Raw genomic sequence first — 25631 nt, 5'->3', positions numbered from 1 at the left:
TATGTATTGACAATACTACATTCTTCCTCCAAAATGAACATCAAAGCATGCTATTGAGGTCATTAATGAATTATCAAGGGTATCTGGTGTATTCGTGAATTTAAATAAGTGTAATGGCAGTTATCGAATGCAGTAAATCTTCATATTGTAATTGTATTATAAAAACAGACATTTTATATTTAGGAATAATGATTAATAATGATAAACAAATAATCCTTGTAATCCTAATGGGGCAGTAAGGCTATCAGGATAATCAGAGGTGAAGCATCCCCAACAAACTGTACTCCTGGTGGATAATCTAGCAGAGTGGGACCTCATAGAAGAACCAAAGAGCAGATAAGGTGGTGCAAGGAAGGGGAGTAGAGAAAACTGGCGTAAGCCAATCAAAAGGTGAAGGGGACTGAAAGAATGGGGCACTAGAGCAGACTGCTCTCCCCCACTACACTACTGAGAAGGCAAAAAGAACTCAGAGAAAATCACAGAGGTAGAGGAGTGGTTGGTTCACACTGGAACAAAGCACACTTGACTAGCACAGTCCAGAGACTGAACAGGAGTCCACAGTAGTCTATCCTATCCACCATGCTACAGAGGAGATATGTGGGGAAGACAAACAAACAACTTGTAAACAACTGATAGAGTAGGGTAAAATCATCTTGGAAGACTGTCCCTCAGAGAACAGGAAAGAAAGTCTCCAGCCCAAAGTACATTCCCATGTCCTTACCGTAGATCCTGGTGAGGTAGATCAATGAATTAATGTCCTTTAAAGACTTGGCATATATCTTGATGTCATCCACGTAAAGGAGGTGGCTGATGTTAGTTCCGCTCCTGAACCTGTACCTGTACCCACTCTTATTTATGATCTGGCTGTGTAAAGGGCATCTGTGACTGCTACCTCTATTACTAGTGTAGTTTTCTGAATCTTATCTACTGTCATTGTGTTTGGTTGGTATGCTATGATTTGCCTGTATATCTAGATCTGGAGGTCCCACAGGAGCTTAGCTTTGTTGATTTTCACCATCTCTGTGGCTTATCTCATTTAGACAGTATTTTAAATGTATATATCACTTTGATGTGGTCATATGTAATTTCTCAAAGGACATGAATAACAGATATATTGCAAATGAGCAAACAATTTGACCTAGATAATGAACACATGAAATTCTTGCATTTCATTGATAGCCCAATGTAATACAAATATCTAAACCAGTACAGGCTGTTTGGCGTCTCGTCAGACGAATTAGGACACTACCAAATGCATGTTTAATTTTTAATTTGGGGAACAACAGAAACATTTATTAACAATTCATTAACTCTTCAATCGATGAGAATAATAAAATTAATGGATTTCACAATCACTAGTTATAATATACACTATGCTATGAGCGGGTTGTACAAGCTGTCAAATCCCTGTGCTACTGAAATAATATAGTCACCAAGCATCCAAAGGATGCTACTGATATTGGATCGCTGACTCACACGATGTATCCTGCCTTGGGCTGTTATGGATATTAGATATTTTTAAGATATTGTTTTCTTTTATTATATAGGCTGTATTGGTTTGGTTTCCTATTCAATCATAGTTTCGGAACGGTTTTATCTTTGCTTTCTTTGTGTGCCAAGGACACTTTCCTTGTTGTGTCTAACCATCATAAAACTTTACGGTTTTATCTTTGCTTTTTTTTGTGTGCCAAGGACACTTTCCTTGTTGTGTCTAACCATCATAAAACTTTACAGTTTCACTAGCAAAAAATATTACTTCACAATGATCAGTTAATAAGGTAATGTCTCTAAAATTATTAATTTGTAGGTTCTATTCATTGGTTTTCGACTATATTTAACATTTTATAGTCACTTTTAGAGAGCATGATGAAATATAAATTTGAAAGCGACGTGAATTATTCATCACCACGGACAGCGCTCAGGCGGCCCTTAATGTGTAGATGTTGGGCGGGACTAGAGGTGAGCATGCAGTTTCATTGGATAGCCTATCAACAGGAGGTATCTGTTGGTATCTGTGGAGGATGTTAAGGGAAAATACCTTGTTTATATCGCCATAAATTCTAGTTACAGAGATGGTTAATTCTTACTGATGTGTTTAAGCAAACCCCAGGCTGTCTTGTGGAAAAGCCTATGTGTAAAATGCTTTATTAACTCTGAAATTCGCGATTTCAGGCTAGTGCGACTTACAGCGTGGAGGAACGCAATATAGGATGAACTTAATTCTCAACGGAAAGCATTAAATGTGATGGGTGCCGATGGTAGCAAGACCAGCAAGGTTCGTACATTCTGCCATATTGAGAATTGTTAGTGGGAGTTTGGAGCTACTTTTATTTTGCGACCTTTTATCCTATGTAGGTAGTCTGTGTGTTTTGCGATTTTAGTAAGATGTATATGAGCTAGGTTGTGTTTAACTGCTATATCGTGAGAAACTGATTGTTTTTCTGACCGACAAAAAAACACGAAGTCCACATTGGAAAGAGCATAATCGGGTTGGAATGCCAAAAGATAACGTTAGGTCTCACGAAATGACCGCCATCATTACATAAATCCGTCTTGACTGACACGAGGTACTCTAGAGTTTTACTTTTCTCACAACGTGTAGAACTTCCTAATCAAATTAACAATTTTAATTATACTGTGGATATTATCTCATTTTGTTATAGCTGCAACTGCAACATACGGAGGAGCGCCGCTACTCATCAAGATGGCGCGGCTTTCTCTCCAGAATAGGCGTGTCCTTGTCCCCGAGACTGTGCCGTCTCTACCCGCAGCGCGTCGACTCACGGAGGATGATTCGGGACAAGGGGGTACCTGTACCTGAGCAAATGCCCGGCCACGAGAAACTGCGCAACGCAGAGTGGAACCTTCCTGGCTTCATCTCCATGTTTCTACCTGAGTTTCCCCATCGCAACGCCCACTTACACGAGCACTTTGAGGTCTGGCACAATTTGATGTGACATTAGAAGCAGAATTAAGACCTATAGTTTTTTTTTTCGCTGGTGAACCTGAAGATGTGTTAATGGTTCCTATGATAAACGTACTATGATGGAATGTAAACAGTGGATTTTTTCGTCTTAGTCTTCTTCTAATTGTATTGCTGTCGCAGGTCCTGAGTTACATTGCCAAAGGATCATTTGGTCCCATCTTAAAGGTGAAGGATAAAATGACACAAAAAATGTATGCGGTTAAGGTGAATACACTACGTTTACCTCTTATGTTGTTATAATCATTATTATGTCATTACATATAAATAGATAGGGTCCATTGCTGTACTTTGCATAAGAATACACTGTAAAAGTGAAAGGTATATCTCCACGCCTGTGTCTCACCATACTGGTATTAACAGAAGACCGTAGGCTTCATTCTTTGTTCTCATACACAGTGTGCCTGTTTGGAAAACAGGTTATCCCGAAGTCTGAGATTATTCGTCTAGGTGTGCTGAACCAGTCTAAGGAAGAGGTGATAGTCCAGGTCAGTTTGAGTGGCTCTCTGTTTTACTTCCCTATGGAATGTTTCAGTATGATTTCATTTTGAGTTTATTCTTAACATTGTCAAAGAACAGAGTCCACACAGCCAAGGGAGAATTCAAATCTAGCCTGCTCACCAGATAAGAAGTGGCCACTCCACTACAATATCATTGCCCCACACTTGAGCAATACACGTGAAGGACAGATTACAGAGACCGCGCCTGGCTCACTGACTAAGTCAGCCTGTGCCGTTGTTGTTTGACCGTTGCCTTGCAGCATCAGGTCCACCATCCTTTCATCCATGACCTGCAGGACTGCTGGCAGACCCAGCATCACCTCAACATTAGTGAGTGAGTCAAAGTCCTCCCAGTACAGCGCCCCTCTTTCTTTTCCAGTCTTCCCACACCCCATTACTTTACCCCTCGCTGCTCCAGCGTACCCTTCGTTCCTTGTACTTGTGTTTAGGTTTCTCTTTGGTTCTTGCTGACCAAGCACCTTCCAGCTGACTTCATGAAAGCAGAATGGCTAAGAAATCTGACTCTAAATCAGATGACAAATTATGGAATTCAGAATTAAGGACAAAAGATCTAGGCGTATCTAGGAGCAAAATATAACTAACCAGATGCTAGATTCATTACTTCACCGAAGATTTAGTAGCTCCAGATATCTTTGCAGAACCCAAGAAATCCCTAAAATATCTCTTATTTATTAGGCACTGCCTTCCCCAGCAGTTGTTTGAAGGAACAACTATAAGCACATGGCATATAACTGCCAAGAGGGATAAAAGCACCTAAGTAGATTACATGGTGACTGTCCAAGCTTTTTCTGCTGTCTGTTAATTAGAGTGACAACATGCTGTGTCACTGAAATGGAGGACCAACCTCCTGAGTCTCATTCAGTGAATTTTAAGAGGATAATTAAGAGTACTGCAGTACAGTAGACACTGCGGTACAAAAACGTAGTTGTTTTTTTTTTACAACATTGTACCACTACACAGGCTGAGCAATGGACTTTGGAATAGTGAAGATGCTGGCTAAACAGGCTAAACACGAGAAAGTAGTCAACACTGCAGAACATATAATATGTGCCCAGCCTAGCCTTGTAGCACACCACACCCCAGATGCCCAGGTCTAATCAGATGTTGTTCTTTCTTTCCTCTCACTTAGCAAACGTGCTTTTTCCATTCTTTATCTATGATCTTCATCTCCCCCATGCAATCCTGAGACCAACTGTGGTGACTCTTCCAAAGTTGCTGTTGACTCCCTGCCTTCTGAGCTTACCCACCTGTACATATTTATCCTCCTCTTGGTTGAAAAAGAGAGTTATCTGTTGTAGGTCACCTACTGAGATGACTGCATGCCAATGTGTCTTTATAATTCGTGTTAAACAACTCAGAACATCCTGCACATGGGACTAGTCTGTGTGATTGAGGCACATCATCTGGACAGATGTGCTGGTTTAAATGTGGTGTTTTGGAAGTATAACAAACATCACATGATCTTTATGTGTGTGTGCATGTGTAAGTAATTGAGTTTGAACAGGATCATGCATTTGTTTAGGGGGGTGGCTGGTGTGGGTGTGTTCAAATGTCTATTTATGTGTTTATGTTTGTTGAACTGTATAAATTGTAAACATTCTACTTATAATTCCCATTCTAGTGTGTGACTATTGCAGCACAGGGGATTTATACACATACTGGGTGATGATTGGTCAGTTTATGGAGAATACAGTTAAGGTGTTTGCTGCTGAGCTGGGCTGTGCTATAGGTGAGTCCTGGACCTAAACTCAGACACATCTGATTCTATGAGTAGAAATGTTTTACATACAGAGGTTTGCTTACCTTCTTCGTTTTATTTGAGAATGTATGTCCTCAATCCTGGTATTGCAGGCTTTCTTCATGATTTTGGGATCATCCACCGTGATGTTAAGGTAATCAATCACTGTTTGTATGTCTCACTGAGATAATAAAATGGCAGACCAAATGAGAGATTTAAGGCCAGGTTTCCATACACAATTGTAACATATTTGAGTTCTCTTAAAATCATCCATTTTCTTCTCTAGATGGAGAACATCCTCTTAACAGATCAAGGTAAGTGCAGTTGGTACTCTGAGGCACAACCACTAGAGGGTGGTATACACAACCTTTTTTCTTTTGTAACCATGGAACGTTCTAGAATCTAAGCTACATGTTTACAAAATAAACAAATATCAGCAAGGACAGCTAAGTAGACATATATTCTGCTTGTCTGTTAAAAGCCAATATGTTTTAAACCCCATCTTCTTTATACTATATATTTAGCAGTAAAATCTGCACATTAAAAAAGAGCACCTACAAAAAATGGTCCCAGTGCTGTAAGGGCGTATGAAGGTGAAATGACCTTGAGGTCATTTTCCTAGTCAATCCAGATCATGTGCCATGATGTGCACATAGTAGAGTGGACTTTACACTGCACTAGTTGTTCAGGGTGTGATAGGGTCAGACCACTGTAATTATGGTGATGTGTGATGATGTGTCACAGGCCATGTACGGCTGGCTGATTTTGGTTTGTCTCGACGGCTGGAGCAAGGAGGAAGGGCATTCACCATCTGTGGCACTATTCAGTACATGGGTACATTTTTATGAGAATAACAGGAAGAAATAAAGATAAAAGTGGCATTCATATATGGGAATGATGTCAACCTGCATATATGTATAGCATTTATGTATATTATATCACTGAGTAGCTATAAAAAGATTTACACTGAGATAAATGGCATATTCTTGCTGTACAAGTGAGGAATGTAAACGTTCTTCTGTGTATGGTTTATATTCACATTTTATCATTGATCATGAACGTAGCATTATCTTGTTAGAATTGAGCAGAATAGCAGATACTTATAGGGCCAATAAGGAAGTCATAAGGAAAATATATTCAACTGCACTGTAATGTAATGTGTATAATCTAGGGGGTTTTCCTCAGTCTTACAAAACCATCCTCTCCTATAGCTCCTGAAGTATTAAGTGGGGGCCCATATAACCATGCTGCTGATTGGTGGTCTCTTGGCATCCTACTCTTTGCATTGGCCACTGGCAAGGTGAGGTCATAAAGCATGTCAGTGGCACGTGACTGCATCACTATGCAGTAGGTGATGCTAGAGAATAGCCAGGGATTTGTTTTGGTTTCCGCTTGTCTGTTTCTGTCTGCACAACATATTCTAACCTGCAATAACCAGTTTCTTAGATTGCCTCATACCACTGATGATCAAGTAGGACTAAATTTATTTTGTGTGCTGCGCCTGCTGCTGAGTGTCTCGCCTCTGTGCTTTCTTCTTCACCTTGTCCTTACTCAGTTCCCTCTGTCTGCGGAGTCTGATCACAGCAACATGCTGAGGAAGATGTGTTGCTTCCCCTACGACATGCCTAGAGCCTTCTCCCCTCCGTTTGCCCTTCTGCTCACCGAGGTGAGAGATGAACACTCCCATGAGGTTGGTTCATGCAGTATGAAAGTGGGTGACCAAAGACATGTAATCACCATTGATCAGTCCTGAGCTACTTAAAATGAGTTTATAATCCACACGTGCGACCAATAGCAGTGCTGTCCTTACCTGCGCATATCTTCTGTTGCCTCCCAGCTCCTGTGTAAAAACCCTATGCGGCGCCTCCGTTCACTGGAGCGCTTCAAGGGCCAGACCTTTTTTCGCGGCATGCCCTTCGACGCGCACCTGCTGCAAAAGAGCCCCGTAGAGCCCATCCTGGAGTTGAGAGAGCGGCCAGACCGTGCTGCGAAAGCCCGCCGAGGCATCACCCCTGAGCCCTTCCCCCAGTTTGACAGCAACTTACTTACAGATTCCACCTTGACGCCAGCCGCAGAGATGTCCCCAGCATGGGCCAAATTGGAAATACTGGAGGACTTCATCCACAGCAATTTACCTGAAGGCAATGTGTTTGTGTATCAGGATGCTAACTAAATGCAGTTGCCTGCAGGTAATCTGAAACCTATTGCTCAGAGTTTGTTGAATCCATGTATTAATAAGCATGTCTTCCTTTTATAGATCATGGAAAATTGTTACTTTCTCTACAATGTACACATATCCTGAGCCTACTGGTTGAACCTATTGGTGGTGTACACATTTGCATCAAGCAGTGTGACTACTGAGTGGAAAATGACTGGGCTTACTTTTATGTGTAACCTTTAATGTGTAAAGGCATTGGTAGCCTGGCCTAGTTTCTTTTCATTTGATAATCTAAGTTGTATGGTCTTTACCTTCCAATTATATTGTCATATTTTGCAGCGTGTGCTTGTCCCTCAGTGTTACCTAAAACATTTTGAGTAATAAGCCAGTTTTGATATGTCAAATATAGATTGTTCCTGACTCCTAAACAAAGCTCCTAAAATGACCTTAACATGAAATAAGTGACCAAAAGATACATCCTCCTTTACATGACATTATATTTAAATCCATTTAACAAATCCATATCATATGGTTCTTTTTGCGTAATGCACTTTGCATATGTTTACAAATAAGATGTTATGGCACACATTTTTCATTATAGCAAAATCTTGACTAGCTGAACAATGAGCACAGCAAGTGCAATGTAACAAGATCTTACCATTAAATTACATAATTTAATTATGAACTTTAGGCATTATTAAATTACATGTTGGTATAGGGCTGAAACACCTTGCTCAAGGTCATAATGGGAGTACCAGGATGTTATCAAGAATCAAGCAGAGATCAAGCCAAGAATGTATTGTTTTATAGCCACTTCTCAACAGACCAACAGACTACCACAACCTAAAAATGAAATTACATGCTTCTTGGATATATTCTTAATAACTTTTTGGTTCAAAGAGCAGCCTGTGTACAATTCTCCATTCATTTTGGCTAAGACGATGGTCCTTATTGTGTTCCCTGAATACCTCAAACCTTTTGTTTTTGTGCTTTCTTGTATCTTAAATAATAAAATCTAAAATCCATAATATTCATAATATGAGAACCTTTACTCCAGAGACTTTTGTGCCCATTTACATGTTTTTTATGTTTGTTCTTTTCAATTATGGTTAAAATAATGTTTATAGATGTACTTTATGTGAGCATTGCTTAGAAGACAAGTACACATTTTTAAAATGCTTAGGCTATGGTATTATTCTTTGCTAGATTATCTATCTATCTATCTATCTATCTATCTATCTATCTATCTATCTATCTATCTATCTATCTATCTATCTATCTATCTATCTATCTATCTATCTATCTATCTATCTATCTATCTATCTATCTATCTATCTATCTATCTATCTATCTATTTTTCCCACCCGACTGAATAACCACTTTCTTAACACTATACTAATAAGAAGCGGCATTCGCTACTTATGTGTTGTTTTTTGCCTTACCTATTCCATAACTGATTCTTCTTTTCGACTCAACGATAATAACGGTAAAAACGGTGCTGCGCCTCCACATTCACTGTTCAATATATGAACATACACTGAGGGTTAGGCCTAATCCTATCATTTGTCATGGGAAATGCCACTCTGATGGCAAACGTGCTGCAGTGACTTGCGCTGGAAGTGACGTAGTAACGTCCACGAGACTGTCTCATGAATATTCAATAGTGCGTCGTGATTTTGTAAGCAGTCACGTTGTGTTGCAGTATTAGAAGGAGCGTCTTCCCACAGCTTCGCATCTTCCCCATCACATTCTGACGACTGTCTTCAGGATTTCATTTACCAACCAAGTAAGTAATTTAAATGATAAATGAGTACAGTTGAAGACTAAATATATTTAAACGCTTAACTAGATTATATTAAATGACTATTTGCACCTTTAAATGTACTTTGATCGTAAATAGTTACCACAGAAAGTAGATTTGGGTCTCGTATTGAAGGATCTAGCCAGATAGAGTTAGCTAAATTACATACCTGAATTGTATTAACTAGGATACCTAATTAGCTGGCTAGCTATTTAGGGTAGTTGAGCGCTTCCTCAGTAGACAGTTTTCTCGCGAACTCATTAGGTTGGCCAGCCCTAGCTAGCTAGGGTTAGCTATATTAAGCTTCCAAACGATCAATTGAAGTCTTACTACTACAAAATGTAACGTATACGCATAAAGTAGGTTTTACAGTTACCGAAGAAGTTTGGTAGCTATAGGTAACGACGTTGTATTGAATCTGTCCAACGTAAGCTTGGCGGAACCAAACAGTTATGTGCAGACAAGCATCATGAAAATGTCGTCGCCTCATCACTGGCAACCTTGAACACGCGTTAGGACATTATCCTCCTCCTCTCCTTCCGCATTCTGTGGTAGAGTAATGTTGGAGGAAAAATACAGAATTCGGAGACTAATGTCCAAAACTCTAATCCTGTTTAACAGACATTCGTACAACAGAAAATTAAAAACAACATATTGTTGGTCTATCTTTCTGCATCATGAGGGCGGAGGTTGATGCTGGTAGATCGGTGTGTGGCTCTCTGCACGTAGACATTTCCATGAGCTTGGTTAGCTACCTCGCTAGCTTCACCGGAAAAGCTGTGCTGGTAGGTTGAGTCATCGCTTCACGCCTCGACTCGGACTATAGAATAGGAAATCGAGACACTTCGTCAAAATATGTCCATCGGCGAATAGGACTTTGAGATTTTTGCAAATAATGAGAATTGTTCTTGTGCAGGTCACATAATTAAACTACTAATCAGTTTCCCAGTGATTCCGTCACCCCTAGCTACCAAAATTGTAATCTCAACAGACGGGAATCTGCGCTCTCCCTCCTGCTCCAATTCCATTAACGTTACAGGCGTAAGTGCAAAAGGGTGTAGCTAAAAGGGCTGCATTAATGCAGGGACGCCATCGTTGTGCAGTTATCGCAAACATTTAAAATAAAATTGTCTGACGATTTCAAAATGAACAGAAAACAATATGTTTTGCTTAAATACATCTCAGTGGCACACGTATACGGCTTTTGATGACATTACGTGTTTGCAAACTGCGTGCGTGCGCATGACTTTACCTTCACCATTTAGCTTATGTATATTGCTGTGCTTGTCCAGCCGAATCCATATTGATCCAGTCTGACCTTCGAAATGCACATAGCACATTTTTTTCTTTCCTCAACCAAATTATTGTACAGTTCTCCCCTATCGAGAATTCCTTTTTATGTTTTGTCATTCTTGGTATAATTCAATGCTCAGAATCATTTATCTTTCCAAAATTGCTTGAATGTAAGGCTGGTTGTTGACAGTTGATGGATCACTGTGGTGTGTGTGAGTGTTGTCTTTGGTCTCGTAACTACAAACACCTAAAGAGTAAATGTGTAGAATGCACATTGTGTTCTGTTGGATCCATTTCTGGAACATCCCAGCTGCTGTGACCTTGCCTGTCAGAAGTGATAGGTAGTGGGAGGCGGCCTAGGTACTTGCCTGACGCAGTGCAGGACAACAGACACTGGCAAAAAGGGAGGATGCAGATAGCATTTACTCCACACTGTCCTTTCCACTTTTAAGTGACCACTTGCCCACTTAAAGATGCCCATGCAATAAGAGAATCAAGACAACAGCTGGTTGCTGCTGTTTCTTTAACTTGTGAGGAAAACTTTATTATGGTTATCAATTCGATTTGTTAATAGATTGGCAAATCTTTCTAGAGCCCTCTGGGGGTTTTTTTTGTTTTGTTTTGTTTTTAGAATATCAATGCATTGATGGCTCCTCCCCACAAGAAGCTGTTTCTAAATTGCTATTTTTTGACCTTGTGAATATTTCCTTTTATCTGACTGAAATGTCACAAGAGACAGTGCACTCCATAGATGCCGAAACATTTGTGTCTAATAGGTGTGTAATTCGACCACATGTTGAGATGTTTCAGGTGAGCTCATGCTGTCCTTCCTACGGCCTATGTGCTGAAGGGCTGGTCTGATGAGGCTGTAGAAAGCAAGAAGTCTCGATCTATTTTTAGCCTAATATTCTATGCACAATGGGAATAGACAATCGCTCTGTTACCATAACATCTCTGAAACAGGTGATTAACCCAACCAGGAGCCACAGTGGAAATTACTGCAGCCACTCTAATAAAATAAAAAATGGAGCATTGCCTAAATAATATAATAACTCATCAAAATGTGCTCTGCGTTTTTAATTTTTTTTCTTTACTTTTTTGTTCGATCAGCTTGGAAAGTTTGATGCTAAAACTAATCGTGCTTCTGTAAATTAATAATGATGCTGAATAATTAATGAATTATTTATGGTGCTGAGCATCTTTTAACAAACAGCCTCTGTCCTATGTAGCTTCAGGTGTAATGTTGCCTGTATAGATCCTGTAAGAGTGGGTTGGTTTTCCTATATGCTGTAGAGGAATGAGAGTGAGAGGCCCAGATCTCACAGCTCTAAGATTTGGATTAACCTGAGCACACTGTGACTTGTCCTGATAGAACCAGAGGCTGTGGAGTTTATTGTTAAACTGACATTCTCTTTCTGGTTATAGAACAGTTATAACCAGAAAGGATGTGATTACTAATCTTATCTAAGATATTTGATTCATAGCCATTTGCTCAGTTTCTGAGTTTTTTTTCCCCTTTTTGTCGAACTGTATTCATTTTATTGAAAATGGGCCTGGTGTAGTGTGTCAAACATTTCAAGAACTAAACTTTTAGATGCCGCATATAGCACAACACAATGCAGCATATTGTGGCACCAGAAATACAGTCTTAACAAATGTCTTATTACAGTGCTTGAATTTCACTTAGGCTTTTACTATTTAAATGGTGCATCTGTAAATTACTGCATTTATTCTATATACATTAATTTCTTGCCTAGGTGCCAAAAAAAAGTTCATTTAAACGTATTGCTGTCCAACCTGTGAGCAAGACTTTTAGCCAGCTGTTGGCTTGAATAAACATGTGGGCAACTAGGGTAGTTGATGACCTTTCTTAGGTTCAGTAACTGACTATGGTCCTGAAATGTAGAGTGGTTGATTAGAGGGTGCCAAAAACAAACACCTGCAGTTTTTCTGCAGTGAAGGAGTCACTAGCATTAAGCACTACTTTTGAAAGATGGTAGGCCTCAGTTGGTATTGGCCAAACATGTTTTAAACCTGGAAAAGGAGCAGTATGGATGTGTTCCCATTCATCTTTAATGTATGGTGGTGAAGAATGAGGTGGGAGGATGCATAGGCTCAGGCCTTGTTTGTCAGTGGAAACTTCCAATGACGATCAGCATCCCTGAGACATAACTGCTGACACAGCCTATGCTACATTAGAGCTAAATATGGTTTCAGTATTGATGGAACGGCGCTGCTGAAGTTGTGAGACATACTAAATGGTTTAGGAGGTGCCATGGTTCTAAAAATGGTGTTGCATTTGATCAAATGTGCTTGACCAGATGGAATGCCTTTATTTATCATATATATAATACACATGCGTGTATAGTAGAGTTAAATGCAGTTTTCTGTCAGAGCACAATGTAAGCCATCTTATGGCACCTCTGGAACCAAGAGGGTTAGGGGCCCAGCTGTGGATGCATGGCAGAGCTGGGATTTTTCCAATTAGTAATTAGTGTCTGTATAAAATCTTAGGTAAAGTCCTTGTGGGTGAAAAGGCCTGAATAATTTTGAATAATAATTTTAGTTGTAATTTAATGTGTATATCAATATATAGGAGTCTCATTAATATGCTCAGTTCCTTTTTCCCCTCTTAATTTACTTCAGGTATTAATTCATATGAGATCTTCTTGTTTTGTCACAACTTGCAGTGGCATTTTACAGTTTCTCACACTGAGACACATTAGCCAGTCTGAGCTGGTTTTGGCTTGTTCCATTGAATGCAGGGAGGAGCAGTCAACAGGGAATGAGCGCGAGGGAAGTAAATCTAGCCTCAGCCAAAAAAAAGGGAGAGATTTGATAGCTTTATAGACAAACAATACAGATTCATAGACACAACAATAGAAATGATATTTCCTAGTCTAAAGTGCCTGACCTTTTGTTATTCTTCAATGTTCCATATTAATATGCAAAAAAAATTAAAACATGATTATGAGAGTAATGATTTTTAGAATATATATATGTAAGTAAAAGTACTTCAAGTTCCTTAAAACCTTTTATTTATGTGAATGATTTTTGCTATGGTAGAAAACTTGCTGGAGCCCATCCATAGCGCACTGGGCAGGGAGACAGAGTAATGAGCATTGACAGTGGCGTTTATACAAGCATAATGCCACAGTCTCACTGTTAATCCAGTGTGACTAGTAGCAGGGCAATGGGATCTTAGTCATGCTACAGCAGCTGCCATTATGCAGTCCAGCCTCGATCTTGTGAATTGTGCGGAATCATAGGATGAATTTTAAGTAGAGCACCTTTGGAACTCGTGCACATTTTGTTTTGTGTAGCTGTAGTAATAAAGTTCTGTGTGGAAGAAAGAATTTCTCAGATGACTACAACTTTTTTATACAACATGGTATTTCATTGCTGTATGTTTTATAGGGGCCAATATGCAGTTGTCCTGTCTTCACTGTATTGCTATGTTGCAGAGTACACATTTGTCTAGGCCAGCGCATTGATTGTACAAATTCTTCAGTTCAGTTACATTAGAAGGTGCCATGACAAAATCATTAGAGTCTTAAGGGACCCTCTTTAATGGATTGGTGGTGACAAATGGACCATGTGTTTATGGCCAAGCTGACAGTAGGCTCTCCTCAGTTTCTCAAGGTGGGTTTTGAGCAGTAGCCATCATGACACACCAGTACCCAGCCCTCACCACCGAGCAGAAGAAGGAGCTACAGGAGATTGCCCAGCGCATCGTGGCCCCCGGCAAGGGCATCCTCGCTGCAGATGAATCCACAGGTCAGAATGCTGGACGTGAACATGATCCACTTAAAGCTATTGGTGCTGTATACCATGGCGAGGGCAGGAGCCAACTGGCTGCAGACACCATGTAGACTAATAGACATCTAATTTTATTGAATAACCTGCTTGGTCAACCTTTAGCTTGCATTTTATCTGTTGGACTACTTAAGACTTGTGATCATTCCCTTGATGTGAAGTCTTCATTACTTCTGTGCTTTGGGGGGGGGTGCTGTAAATAGGCAGCATGGCCAAGCGGCTGAACCCTATTGGGGTGGAGAACACGGAGGAGAACCGCCGCCTGTACCGCCAGCTCCTCTTCACGGCTGACGAGCGCATCAACAGCTGCATTGGTGGAGTGATCTTCTTCCACGAGACTCTCTACCAGAGCACAGATGATGGCACGCCCTTCGTCAAGTTGATCAAGGACAAGGGCATCGTTGTAGGCATCAAGGTACTAGTGTCTCCTGTGATTTGATTAGTATTGTGCAAGATGACATAAATGCATCCAATGAACCTGTGACACGCTGTCCACTTACAGCAAAAGTTCAATATTCGGATACAAATGCTTCTACTGCTCCCTTCAGGGTACATTTCCCTTTGTAAGTGTCTGGTCCATAGCTGTCATTATACTATATACTATAAATACAACAGAATCTGTACGATGATGGCGGTCATTTAAGTTGAGTCTTGCTGATATGTTGATATCTTTTAATTGGTGAACTGTTTCTTTTTGAGTCTCTGCCACAGGCTTAAATGTTAAGTGATATTGTATCCCTAGTATTTTCTAAGACAGTTTTACCCGTGTTTATTAGTGGCAGTAATTTTATGTCAGCAGTTTTTGATTATAAATATCTGCTATTACATTTCTTATAAGGGCTACACGTTTATTGGCTCATTGTCAGTTGTATTTTTTTCTCATCTATATTTGATCAAAAAGGAGTACATAACCGCATTTAGGCTAGCATATCTTGCTAAAAATGGTGCCTTTTAAGAAAGACTGAATTAAGTTGGTATAGCCATAGAGCACTGATGCAAATGAATGGTTGGGTTATCTTCCCAACAGGTGGACAAAGGTGTCGTCCCTCTTGCAGGAACCAATGGAGAGACCACAACACAGGGTAAGCACATTACTTGTTAAGTATAGGTAGTCAGCAAGAAGCTCAAGTCTATAGCAACATATTTTTTTCTTAATGTTTTCTTGTGCCTGTGTCTCTAGGACTCGATGGCCTTTCAGAACGTTGTGCCCAGTACAAGAAGGATGGTGCTGACTTTGCTAAGTGGCGCTGTGTTCTGAAGATCAGCGAGACCACACCCTCAGCGCTGGCAATCATGGAGAATGCCAATGTCCTGGCTCGCTATGCCAGCATTTGCCAGCAGGTTGACCCTCAAACACTCTTTTTCTAGTTTACACAGAGTATTTAGTCTGGCACCAAAGCAGGAATGTCCACTTATTAAATTGGGCAGTGAGACACATAATAAATGAGAAATGAGTTGTAATGTCCTCTTCATTGTTCTGTTTTCCAGAATGGCATTGTGCCCATCGTGGAGCCAGAAATCCTTCCTGATGGTGATCATGATCTTAAACGCTGCCAGTACGTCACAGAGAAGGTAGGTATTTCCTCACCTGCTGCCTGTATGTGTTGGTGTGGCAATGTTATTTATTTATTTATTTATTTATTTATTTACTTATAATTGGGAAAGACAAGTTCACTCAAACATTCCATTTGTCTGTTTCTGTGCTCCAGGTCCTCGCTGCTTGCTACAAGGCTCTGTCTGACCACCACGTCTATCTGGAGGGAACCCTGCTCAAGCCCAACATGGTGACAGCAGGACACTCCTGCCCCACCAAATACGGCTGTGGTGAAATTGGCATGGCAACAGTCACTGCCCTACGTCGCACCGTTCCTCCTGCAGTCACAGGTAATGGATTGAACCACTTGTGCTTAGACTGACAGTGACCCTTTTCAAGGGTATTTAGAACTGATTAGCAACACAGGTTTTTGTGTATGCTTCATTTCAATATGCAAATTTAGCTACATTCGAATGATGGCTAGTTATTAACACTTATTTTGCTACTTGGCTCATCTAATTGGTCTCTGCTTTCACTCACTGATACATGCATGCTTTTCGCTGTCCCCTTTAAATAGCCCATAGTGTAGTTGTGCAGTTATTTTCAGGATGGCTCTGTGGCCACTATTTATGCTCTGTGACCCCTATTTTATGTCAGTATACTTTGGCTTGGCAGCAGGGTGTTGTTGCTGTTGAATCAATCGTCTTCCTTTTCCCAGGTGTGACCTTCCTGTCCGGAGGACAAAGTGAGGAGGAGGCATCCATCAACCTGAACGCCATCAACACCTGCCCCCTGATCAAGCCCTGGGCACTCACCTTCTCCTACGGTCGTGCCCTGCAGGCCTCTGCCCTCAATGCCTGGCGTGGCGCCAAGGACAACGAGAAGAGTGCCACTGAGGAGTTCATTAAGCGTGCCCAGGTCAGTTGCCACACCAGGCCCATTACCACTCATAGGCTCGCTGTTATGCCTCGAAGTGTCTTAATTCTGCTTAGACATCAGTGAAAGTTTTCTCACATACTTGGTCTCTCCCACAGGCTAATGGCCTTGCCGCCCAGGGCAAGTACATGTCCAGTGGAACTGGTGGCGCTGCAGCGCAGTCCCTGTATGTGGCAAACCACGCCTACTGAGCGTCTCATTGCCTGCCTGCTCCAACTTCTGCTGACCAATAGTATCTTTCACCACTGCTACCCTTCATGTCACCAACCAGTCACAGGCCTGTGCTGTCACCTGTATTTTAGGGTTGTTCATGTCTTCTAGGCCATCTATTTAAACCAGTGAAAATGAGAAAGGGAAGATTGGAGAGCAGAGAATGGATATTTAAAAGGGCATTTTATGAAATATGGGATATTCTAAATAAAATCTAGAATGTGTTATATAACAGCTGGTAACAGAAGTGGTCATAGTGCTATATTTAATAAGAAATAGTATTGCCATCTTGGCTAAATAAACTGAAACTCTAGTGTTTTTTTCCCCTTATGTGTTTTTGTTTGTTTTTTTGGCTCAGGTGTTCACTTCCAGTGCTCTTCGCTCAGATTCCTTAGCAGTTGAGTTAGACGGTTAAGTTCCACACATTCCTGTTAAGTGCAGCCCATGTCCTGCACTTCTGTCAGCATGCAGCGTGGTCTCATCTGTCCATGCTGTATGGATATTTTTTGTTTTCGTAAGCCTTGCCTGAAGATGAGTGTGCAGTGATGCTAAGCAGGAGCAAAACAGTTTTCAACGAGAGAGAGAGAGATGTGGAGGGAGTATTGTGTATAGATCACTACTCCTGGAGGATGAGAAACAGTTTCAACAGCCTCACAACAGTTTCAACAAACAATCCACTAACACTGAGGAATGTTATTTAGTGTGCAGTTCTCATCTGCTGTAGTGATGGGTGTTTTGGATTATGTGTCTACTGTTTTGTTAACAGAATACTAACTATATTGGTTTGAAAGACATGGACAATTATGAAAGTTTTATGTGCTCCTTTGTGTAGTAAGCTTTAGTGTTCTACGTTCCTTCTTGCCTGCCTTTTCCATCTTAGTGGCACAGTGAGATCTGAGAGTGAGATCTGTTGGGCAAAAAATTGTTGGGAGTGGACCAAACTTTGGAGCTTGGGGGAGGGGACAGACACTGCTAAGTTGGGTAAACTGTGTTGCTGTTGTGTTATCATTCTTTAAGCAATTGTTGTGTCGAATAGAGAAACTAAAATAAAAATATTTAAATCCCAGACATGACTCCTGTAAATTATAGTTGAGTGTTCATGAATAATATTATTTGCAAACTTCACTTGAAATTTTTGTTTGTTTTGGGGTTTGGGTTTTTTTGGTCAACATTAGTCTCATTCATACACATTTTCTCAGACCCGATTTCCTACCATGGTTAACTGACAATTGGCCACCCTCCTGGCGTCCCGGTTTTATGATTTCTCAGTCGTGTCTTTGTTTTTCCTTCACTTCCTTGTTCTGTTCCTTGGTTTTGTTTTCTCCGCCCCTCGTCTGTTCTTCAGTTCCAGTCCATGTTTTAGTTCTCCCTGTTATGTTTACCTGCGTCTGATTATCCTTGATTGTATTGGTTATTTGAGCCCTGGCTTTTCTCTTCTAGTTTGCTGGTTGTTTTGGTAAGTCGGATTCGTCCATTGTGGCTCGCTTATATTTGCTGTAGTGTTGTCGCCCTTGCCCTTTTCGGTTGCTCAGTGTGTGTTAATTTACCCTCAGTATTTCCCCTATGCCTCTCTTTGTTTTGCCCTTCATTTTTGATCTCACTTGTTATTAAATGCCTCCTGCATTTGCGTTCTGCCTCATTCCTACTGGAAACGTAACATAATCATAACTGCAGAAAATGGTTTCCATTAGTGCAAGTTAATGTGAAGTTGTAATGTTAGCTAGTCAATTCAGTTAGGTTATGTATACAACATCAGTTACAATACTGATTATTTTTAATATTACTACAAGCTGTATTCTACCCTTCTACACCCCTGAGAGAAGTTCCTTGTACAGTTTGTACTTTGGTGAATAAAAAGATTCTGATTCTGAACAAGGAGAAGCCCGTGGGAAGCCCATGTCATGATGTCACCCATGGCCCTATTGAAACAGTACCAAGTCATTATACCCAGTTTGAGAAAGATGCCAATAATTCCACCACTATCCTCCCAAGCCTGATTCCAGGATACTGCAGAGCTCTCTTTACTATTTTTGGTAAGACACCTCTGCTCAGCAGAACTGCAGAAGCAAATGTAAACTCAGTGTCAATGCACAAACAGCATGCCATCTGCACCCTGTCACAGCTGCAGTACACTTTATAACAGATTCATTAGATTATCTCAATGTACACAGTGAGTGCCTGCTTTGTGTTTAAGGTGGAAGTGATACAGGCATGGACTTGTAAGAGTTGAACACAGTTTCCTGACTGAAAGAATAATATTAAGTACTGGCCATTTACTAAAAAACTCAATATCTAACTAATGGCTGAATTAAATACTGTTTATAAAATAAATATTATAATAACAGCTGACAGCTGTTATACCATATTACTGCCATAATTACACCAAAGTCTGTGCTCTGAGATGCTTTCCTGCTTCCACTGCACTCTGGGGCTGACGATCGCTTCACACAAGCACGGGACACACTGCTGGCCATGAATGCAATGCTGTCTATGCAGAGCTTGCAATGAGTATGCCAACAAGCAGCAGTGAGAGACTACATTTTCATGAACTCCTCACCAGACCCTGACAGATCACAAGTTGATATGACATTCTGGAGATTGACCTACTGTCTGGCTTGAAGTGCTGATAAGTGCAGTTTGTCCTGCGTGGCCTTTTTTCTTCTCTGTGATCAAGACCATAACTGAGTTTGTGATATTAAACCGTTTTCTTATGTTGAAAACACTTGTGAACTCTTCAGATGATCCCACAGGTAAGCTTTAGGTTTAGAGATAGAAATTGTCGATTTTTTGTTTCAATTTATTTATTTTCCTATATTAAAATGTTAAAAGAAATATTCAACAAAATTTGGTTTGATTTATAAGCAAAGTCCGCTTTTGATATTTTCCCCTATCTGGTTGGTTTAAAACAGTTTTATTCCTTCCAAAGCTTCCGTACACCGCGTGTATGTATTCGCTACTCTGATTGGCTATGACGCTGCGTTAGCGTGCTATGCGGTAGTAATTTCCTTTAGCAATGGCAGTTATCGAGATAGGTAAGTATGCTAGATACTGTCTTCTTAAATTCTTTCTCGTGTTTTCATATATTTTTAATTCATTCATGTTGTATTCTTCATCTTGTTGTCCCACACCGTTCTATTTTGGAATCACCTGTAATCACATTGAAATATGAGCAAAGCTAGGTAGCTAACTGGGGCTCGCCTACTCAAAAATCTTACTAAAACCTCTGATCATGAAAATCACGGTGGGGTCCATCATTGTCGTTTTCATGATTACAGTTTCATTGATCCGAAACCTCACCTGTGTGGTTTTAGCCACACTAATAAAACACATAACGTGCATCTGTGTTGATAACTGTGGAGCTGATCATTTCGTCCTGCAAAACAGAAAAGCGACGAGGGAGAAATGCAGCCCTCGCCATCGCAGCCGTGGTCATCGTCGTGGGCATTCCGCTGTGGTGGAAGACCACTGAAACCTACCGCGCCTGGCTCCCCTTTTCACAAATCGGCGAGCTCGACTCCTTACAAGTAACTCCCATCACATCCTTCCCCTGTAGTTTGGCTATTATAAGATATGTGTGGTTTTTTTTAAATTGGTGACTTTTCTGTTTGTGAGAGATGCATTGTGTTTGTAGCTCCAGTTAAGTGTTGAGGTTGAGGTGGTCTTCTCTCGAGGAACACTGATCCCAGAGCTGCAGAAGAAGGTTCCACTCACTGAAACCAGAGAGCAGGAGCACCAAGTGGATGGCAAGTGAAAGATTTTCTATGCTTCTCAGTGTAAAAAAGAGCACAAATGTGAGTTCTTCCCTCTTTCTCTCTTTGCTTTAGCTAAGACAGGGCTGCAGTACAGATATGAAACCAAGTATCGCACAGCCACCATCATGGAAGACGATGCTTTAAACCAGCCGACCGCTCAAGGTTAAAAAGGGTTATTTTGTAGAAGTTTAGCATATTACTATTTTAGATGTTCAGAGGTTTATGAAACATATGACTTTGTGTCTGCCTTTACTCTTTCCTTTTTCCTTATATAGAGGCAGATCTTTCCCTGCACATGCTCAGTGAGAGTGCTTGTGGGTCTGTGGTTGTGTACATCATCCCTGAGACGTCCACTCTGCTACCAGAGGTATGAGTTGTACATGTACCACCTAACATTAGTTTTACACTCCAGTCCTGCTCATGGTATTTTAAAAAGGAAGCATGTTTTTTTCTCCCTCCCTCCGTCCATCTAGGGTGTGACGGTGTATGTTGGCCAGCGGCGCACTGCCCTGTTACGCACCACTGTGTTTCAAGGGAGGGGGGGCCTGAAGGAGGTGTTGTCTGCTCTGCACCCTCTTGTGAAGCAGGTGGTCGACACCATGTCCTTCAGCCACCAGGACATACTGGCTTCCCTAAGTGACCGCATGCGTGCAGGTCAGATCAGCAAGGAGAGCCTGGCTGACAGCATGAGGGCCATCAAGTCCAGTCCAGGTTAGAGCTCTCCTCATTCAGATTTTTACTCTTTCATCACCAATGATATTACCTTAAAAAAATCACGTCTTTGTGAAAATATATAAAATATATAGTTGTGAAAAAATGCCTTGGAAAATCAAAACAGTGTATAATATGAACACAATATTTAGTGCAGACAAAGTCTTCAATTTATTGCATCTCCCTTCTTCTTCCCTTATTTTTAATTTGCTCTTTTTCCTATGCCTTAGGTTATGAAATCACCTTCAGTCTCCTAAACCCTGACCCAAAGTCCCACAGCCTGCACTGGGACATTGAGGGGGCTGTTCATAGCTACATCCAGCCTCTTCTGGATAAGCTGACTCCAATAGCGAACTTCTCAGTGGACTCACAGGTTGTTCACAATAGATTTTGAAATATATCTTTTGCTATTTCATACAGTATCTTCCTCATTTAACATTTTGTCTCCCATCATCAGATCCTGTACTATGCAGTGTTAGGGGTTAATCCTCGTTTCGACAACAGTGTATCAGCCTATACACTTAATGCAGACAGCCTGGCCCACGTCATCAACCCTGTGGAAGCCAGGCTAGGTGAAGATAATATTTTGCCTTTAAACATGAACAACATGTACACTCGCAAAGGAAGAAAAGTTAATCTCGAAACTCGGTGTGGTCTCTCAAAACAAACCTCCCCACAGTACAATTATTCGTGCACTTTTAAAGAAAGCTGTCTCATATGCACATCCCCCCCATATTTTCTTATTGAAAAGAATATCTGCATTATCCATTTTTTTTTTCCTGTGGAGGCTCCAATGCTGCGTCTTCAAACCCCGTGCTGAATTTCCTCCTGTATGTTCCGGATGCCCGCCACTCTCCGCTCTTTATCAGGGACCGCAGCCAGAAGGAGGTGCCCTCCAATGCCTTCCACAGCCCCCGCTGGGGGGGAATAATGGTACAGTCTGCATGTAGGGTCTGTTTTACTGAACAACACAGCACATGCTGCAGTAGGGTGATTTTTGCAATGATCTAAAAGAATATACTGGGCATTGCAAACATGGTGGCATGTCATAATTTCATTCCATGACAATGCTTTCTTTATATTTGTTGTCACTTTTTCAGGTCTACAATGTGAATGACATGTATGACTCCAAGGCAGAATTTCCTGTAGATATCGACATCAGCATGGCCAAAGTAATGGGCGTATTCTTGGCCCAGTTAAGGTCTGTATTTAGCAGCAAGAGTTAATGTCAAATATGGTACTATCACTACTTCCTGGTTTCCTGGCTATGTCTGAGACTCCTCCCCTTCTGCACCATATTTGTACTATAAAACCATCTTCCTTCATCCATGTCACAATTACTGCTCCCAATTTCACAATCACTTCCTACCTAAATAAACTGTCACTAAAGGCAAGGTTTGCATTTACAAAGTCTGTGGTTTTCTACATACAATTTTCCACTATTGCCTATTTGAGCCGCATTCACTCACTCACAGGTTGTTGCTGGGAGTGCAGAAGACCCAGCCTCCCCCCGGTTTCCTGCTACAGAGCCCGGGCAGTGCTGGCTTGGCCGACTGGGAGCTTGACCGGCTGCTCTGGAGCCGCAGTGTGGAGAACGTGGCCACGGCCAGCACCACCATCACATCCCTTGCACAGCTTCTTGACCAGATCAGCAACATCGTCATCAACGACAACATCGCCCAGCAGGTGAAGCGCCAGCACTGCATGCAGACTCCGAGCCTTCCCGTCTGTGGGCAGTGATTTCCACGCTGCCCTTTTTTTGGTTGGCAGGCAGTGCCCTCTGATGGCTAGTAGCAACAACTGGGAAGGCTACAGTAACTGAATTTTGTTTATTCTCACAATCCCAATCTACCCAAATGTTTCTAAAATATACAGTGCCAAATCAAAAACAGTTAAGTGAAACAAAAAAGGACACTTCCCACTTTCAGGATGGTTGTAAGAAGTGAAGTAAATACTTTGTGTTTTATAAGGTGCTAGTTTCCTGGAGAAAGCAAGCATTTGACACCATTGCAAAAGATTTGCACCGTTGGTCCCTGCTTCAGTTTACCCACAGCCAAGTTGATCAGATGATCCCCTTTTTCCTTGAACAGTGTCAAAACTGAATATCTTAGCATAATATTCAAAGACTTCCATAGCACCCAGAGGCTTTTTCCATTGTGACCAAAATCTGCGATAATGATATGATGCTTGTTAGAAGTCTCAGCTATTTTAAATGCATCAAGTTTAGGTTGCTGACCTTGTAATAGTGCTTATTTCACACTAATTTGTACAGAGTAAAGGCCTGGAAAAAAATTAAGTATCCATTTTACATATGAGGTTCTGTTTACATTAAATAGATATTGTGCATTTTCCTACTAATATTCTGTAACTAAGCAATTCTTCTTGTCACAGGTTTCCAGTGCGGTAATGTCTCTTCACGCTGCCCTGGCTGAGCTAGAGGTTGGAGACTTGGCCCTTGCCCTGCAGTACAGCCAAGAGGCCATTTTGGCTTCGGAGAAGGCATTTTTTGATCCCTCTCTTTTGCATCTTCTGTACTTTCCGGACGACCAGAAGTTTGCCATCTACATCCCCCTGTTCTTGCCCATGTGTGTGCCAATTGTACTCTCGCTGCTTAAGATTGGCAATGAGGTTAGACAAAGACGTGCAGACAAACTGGCCAAAAGGGACTGAACACCCCCAACTCCTACACACAAAGTGTGGGTGCATTTTAACTATTAAGTCAATGCACTGTTGTTTTGTGTGTGTGTGTGTGTGTGTGTGTGTGTGTGTGTGTGTGTTTGTTTAATATTTGGTTAATCCAAGTATGTTATTCCTAGAAGTGTTTCCTTTTGAAGAATGACCATTAGATTTTTTGTTCAATCACAAGGCTGATTGTAATGCAGGCATGCATAATACTTTATTAATTTACACTTCAGTCATCCAGAACACTCTTCCCAAATTCCCTTTAACATGAACCCACATTTTCAGGTACTTCTCTGATTTTCTTTAATGTTGGCATGTCCGTTATAGTCAGTTTAGTATTAACTTGACCAGAGATTTGAGTGTTAGACCTTTACATGATGCTCTTAAGATACACTCTGACAGAATGATCTCGCAATATTAGCTACAGTCACTGATCTGTCATGGTACATTAGCATATTTATATAATGGTCTCATGGCAGCATTTAAATGAAGTTTAGTTGCTGCATACTAACAGCAGCAGCTTCTGTGCCAAGGGAGCTTAGATTTTATTAAAACCAGATGTTTTGTTGTATGGCTCCATTTAGTGCAGAATGTTTGCTCATTTTAGGTTTTACTGAACAAGTCTGTACAATAGCATATCATGGAAGATATGCTAAAAAGATGCAAGGTATGTTCTGAGAGCAACAGAGATCTTAATCCCATATGGTTGTAAAACAAAGCGAAACGTTCACTGAATGGGATGGTTTAAAATCTCAAGAGCAAGGATGAGCATATCCACTCCTGAAGAAATACTTCCCTGCAAAAATTACATCCAGCCCTGATCTGGTTAATCAATGCCTTCAGCACTATCTACATATTAAGATCAGATGTGTGAGAACTCTACAGGGCGGTAGATCTCCAGAACTGGAGTTGGGTAGCCCCTAAGTATTTTACTTCTTTATCTTTTATATTAGAACGGTCTTACTATTTATCACACTGCAAGTTTTTGTTGTTGTTGTTGACTATCTTGTGCAAGTAACTGTTTTTTATGTACTGTATAACGGTGTTTATACAAAAATGTAGGTCTACTGTCAAACCAGTCTTTTTTTTTTAAACTACTGATCGTTTTCTTTTACGCCTTGTTGCTGGCCATGACAATATACACATTTTCTTTTTTCTTGTTGGATGGACATAAAAATAGTTCAACTGAAATCTGGAATAGCCTAATAACATCACAAAATGCAAAGGATGACAAAGGGGTGTAAACACGTTTAACAATGCGAGCTTTTCTTTGGCGTGTCTGTTTACTTGAAGGTCTTGCCGTACTTGATACATGATGTTGCTGTGATGCATCCGGACATTACGAAGAACTGCATGTCTTTTTTTTCTTTGTTATGAACATCTCTCACGCACTCAACGTAACCCAAAAAATCTTGAAAATATTTGCAAATTACAAATTACGTCACAGATTATAAAATCTAAAACTTTCGAGCATATTTCGTCCCTCACGTGTGTGT

General features: G+C 40.8%; 3 protein-coding genes across 4 annotated transcripts; all 3 read left to right on the top strand.

Annotated features, from left to right (window-relative positions):
- The first annotated feature begins 1988 nt into the window (after window positions 1–1988).
- rskrb (ribosomal protein S6 kinase related b) lies at window positions 1989–14160 on the top strand. Of its 2 annotated transcripts, XM_027017786.3 has the most exons (13): window positions 1989–2275; window positions 2664–2936; window positions 3107–3190; window positions 3403–3471; window positions 3744–3813; window positions 5126–5233; window positions 5356–5396; window positions 5529–5556; window positions 5987–6076; window positions 6454–6542; window positions 6798–6908; window positions 7080–9186; window positions 14128–14160. In XM_027017786.3, the coding sequence occupies exons 1-12, from the start codon at window positions 2246–2248 to the stop codon at window positions 7413–7415; spliced, it is 1329 nt and encodes a 442-aa protein (XP_026873587.2). In that variant the 5' UTR covers window positions 1989–2245; the 3' UTR covers window positions 7416–9186; window positions 14128–14160. The 2 variants fall into 2 exon arrangements, with proteins under 2 accessions (XP_026873587.2, XP_081575280.1); XM_081719154.1 differs by lacking the exon at window positions 5987–6076.
- Window positions 14131–18056, top strand: aldocb (aldolase C, fructose-bisphosphate, b). Its single transcript, XM_027018560.3, has 8 exons — window positions 14131–14271; window positions 14514–14725; window positions 15338–15392; window positions 15491–15651; window positions 15799–15882; window positions 16020–16194; window positions 16563–16762; window positions 16879–18056. Exons 1-8 carry the CDS (start codon window positions 14160–14162, stop codon window positions 16969–16971), a joined length of 1092 nt encoding a protein of 363 aa, XP_026874361.1. The 5' UTR covers window positions 14131–14159; the 3' UTR covers window positions 16972–18056.
- Window positions 18057–19956: 1900 nt separating this feature from the next.
- pigs (phosphatidylinositol glycan anchor biosynthesis, class S) lies at window positions 19957–25610 on the top strand. The gene is made up of 12 exons (XM_027018546.3): window positions 19957–20022; window positions 20375–20514; window positions 20622–20733; window positions 20815–20904; window positions 21018–21109; window positions 21216–21453; window positions 21684–21826; window positions 21911–22025; window positions 22241–22386; window positions 22554–22654; window positions 22929–23139; window positions 23845–25610. Exons 1-12 carry the CDS (start codon window positions 20004–20006, stop codon window positions 24121–24123), a joined length of 1686 nt encoding a protein of 561 aa, XP_026874347.1. The 5' UTR covers window positions 19957–20003; the 3' UTR covers window positions 24124–25610.
- The last annotated feature ends 21 nt before the right edge of the window (window positions 25611–25631 follow it).

Source organism: Electrophorus electricus, chromosome 8 (assembly GCF_041902795.1).
Source record: "Electrophorus electricus isolate QZ-2024a chromosome 8, ASM4190279v1, whole genome shotgun sequence".
NCBI classification, from domain to species: Eukaryota; Metazoa; Chordata; class Actinopteri; order Gymnotiformes; family Gymnotidae; genus Electrophorus; species Electrophorus electricus.
This window is presented reverse-complemented; position numbering and strand designations above follow the sequence as displayed.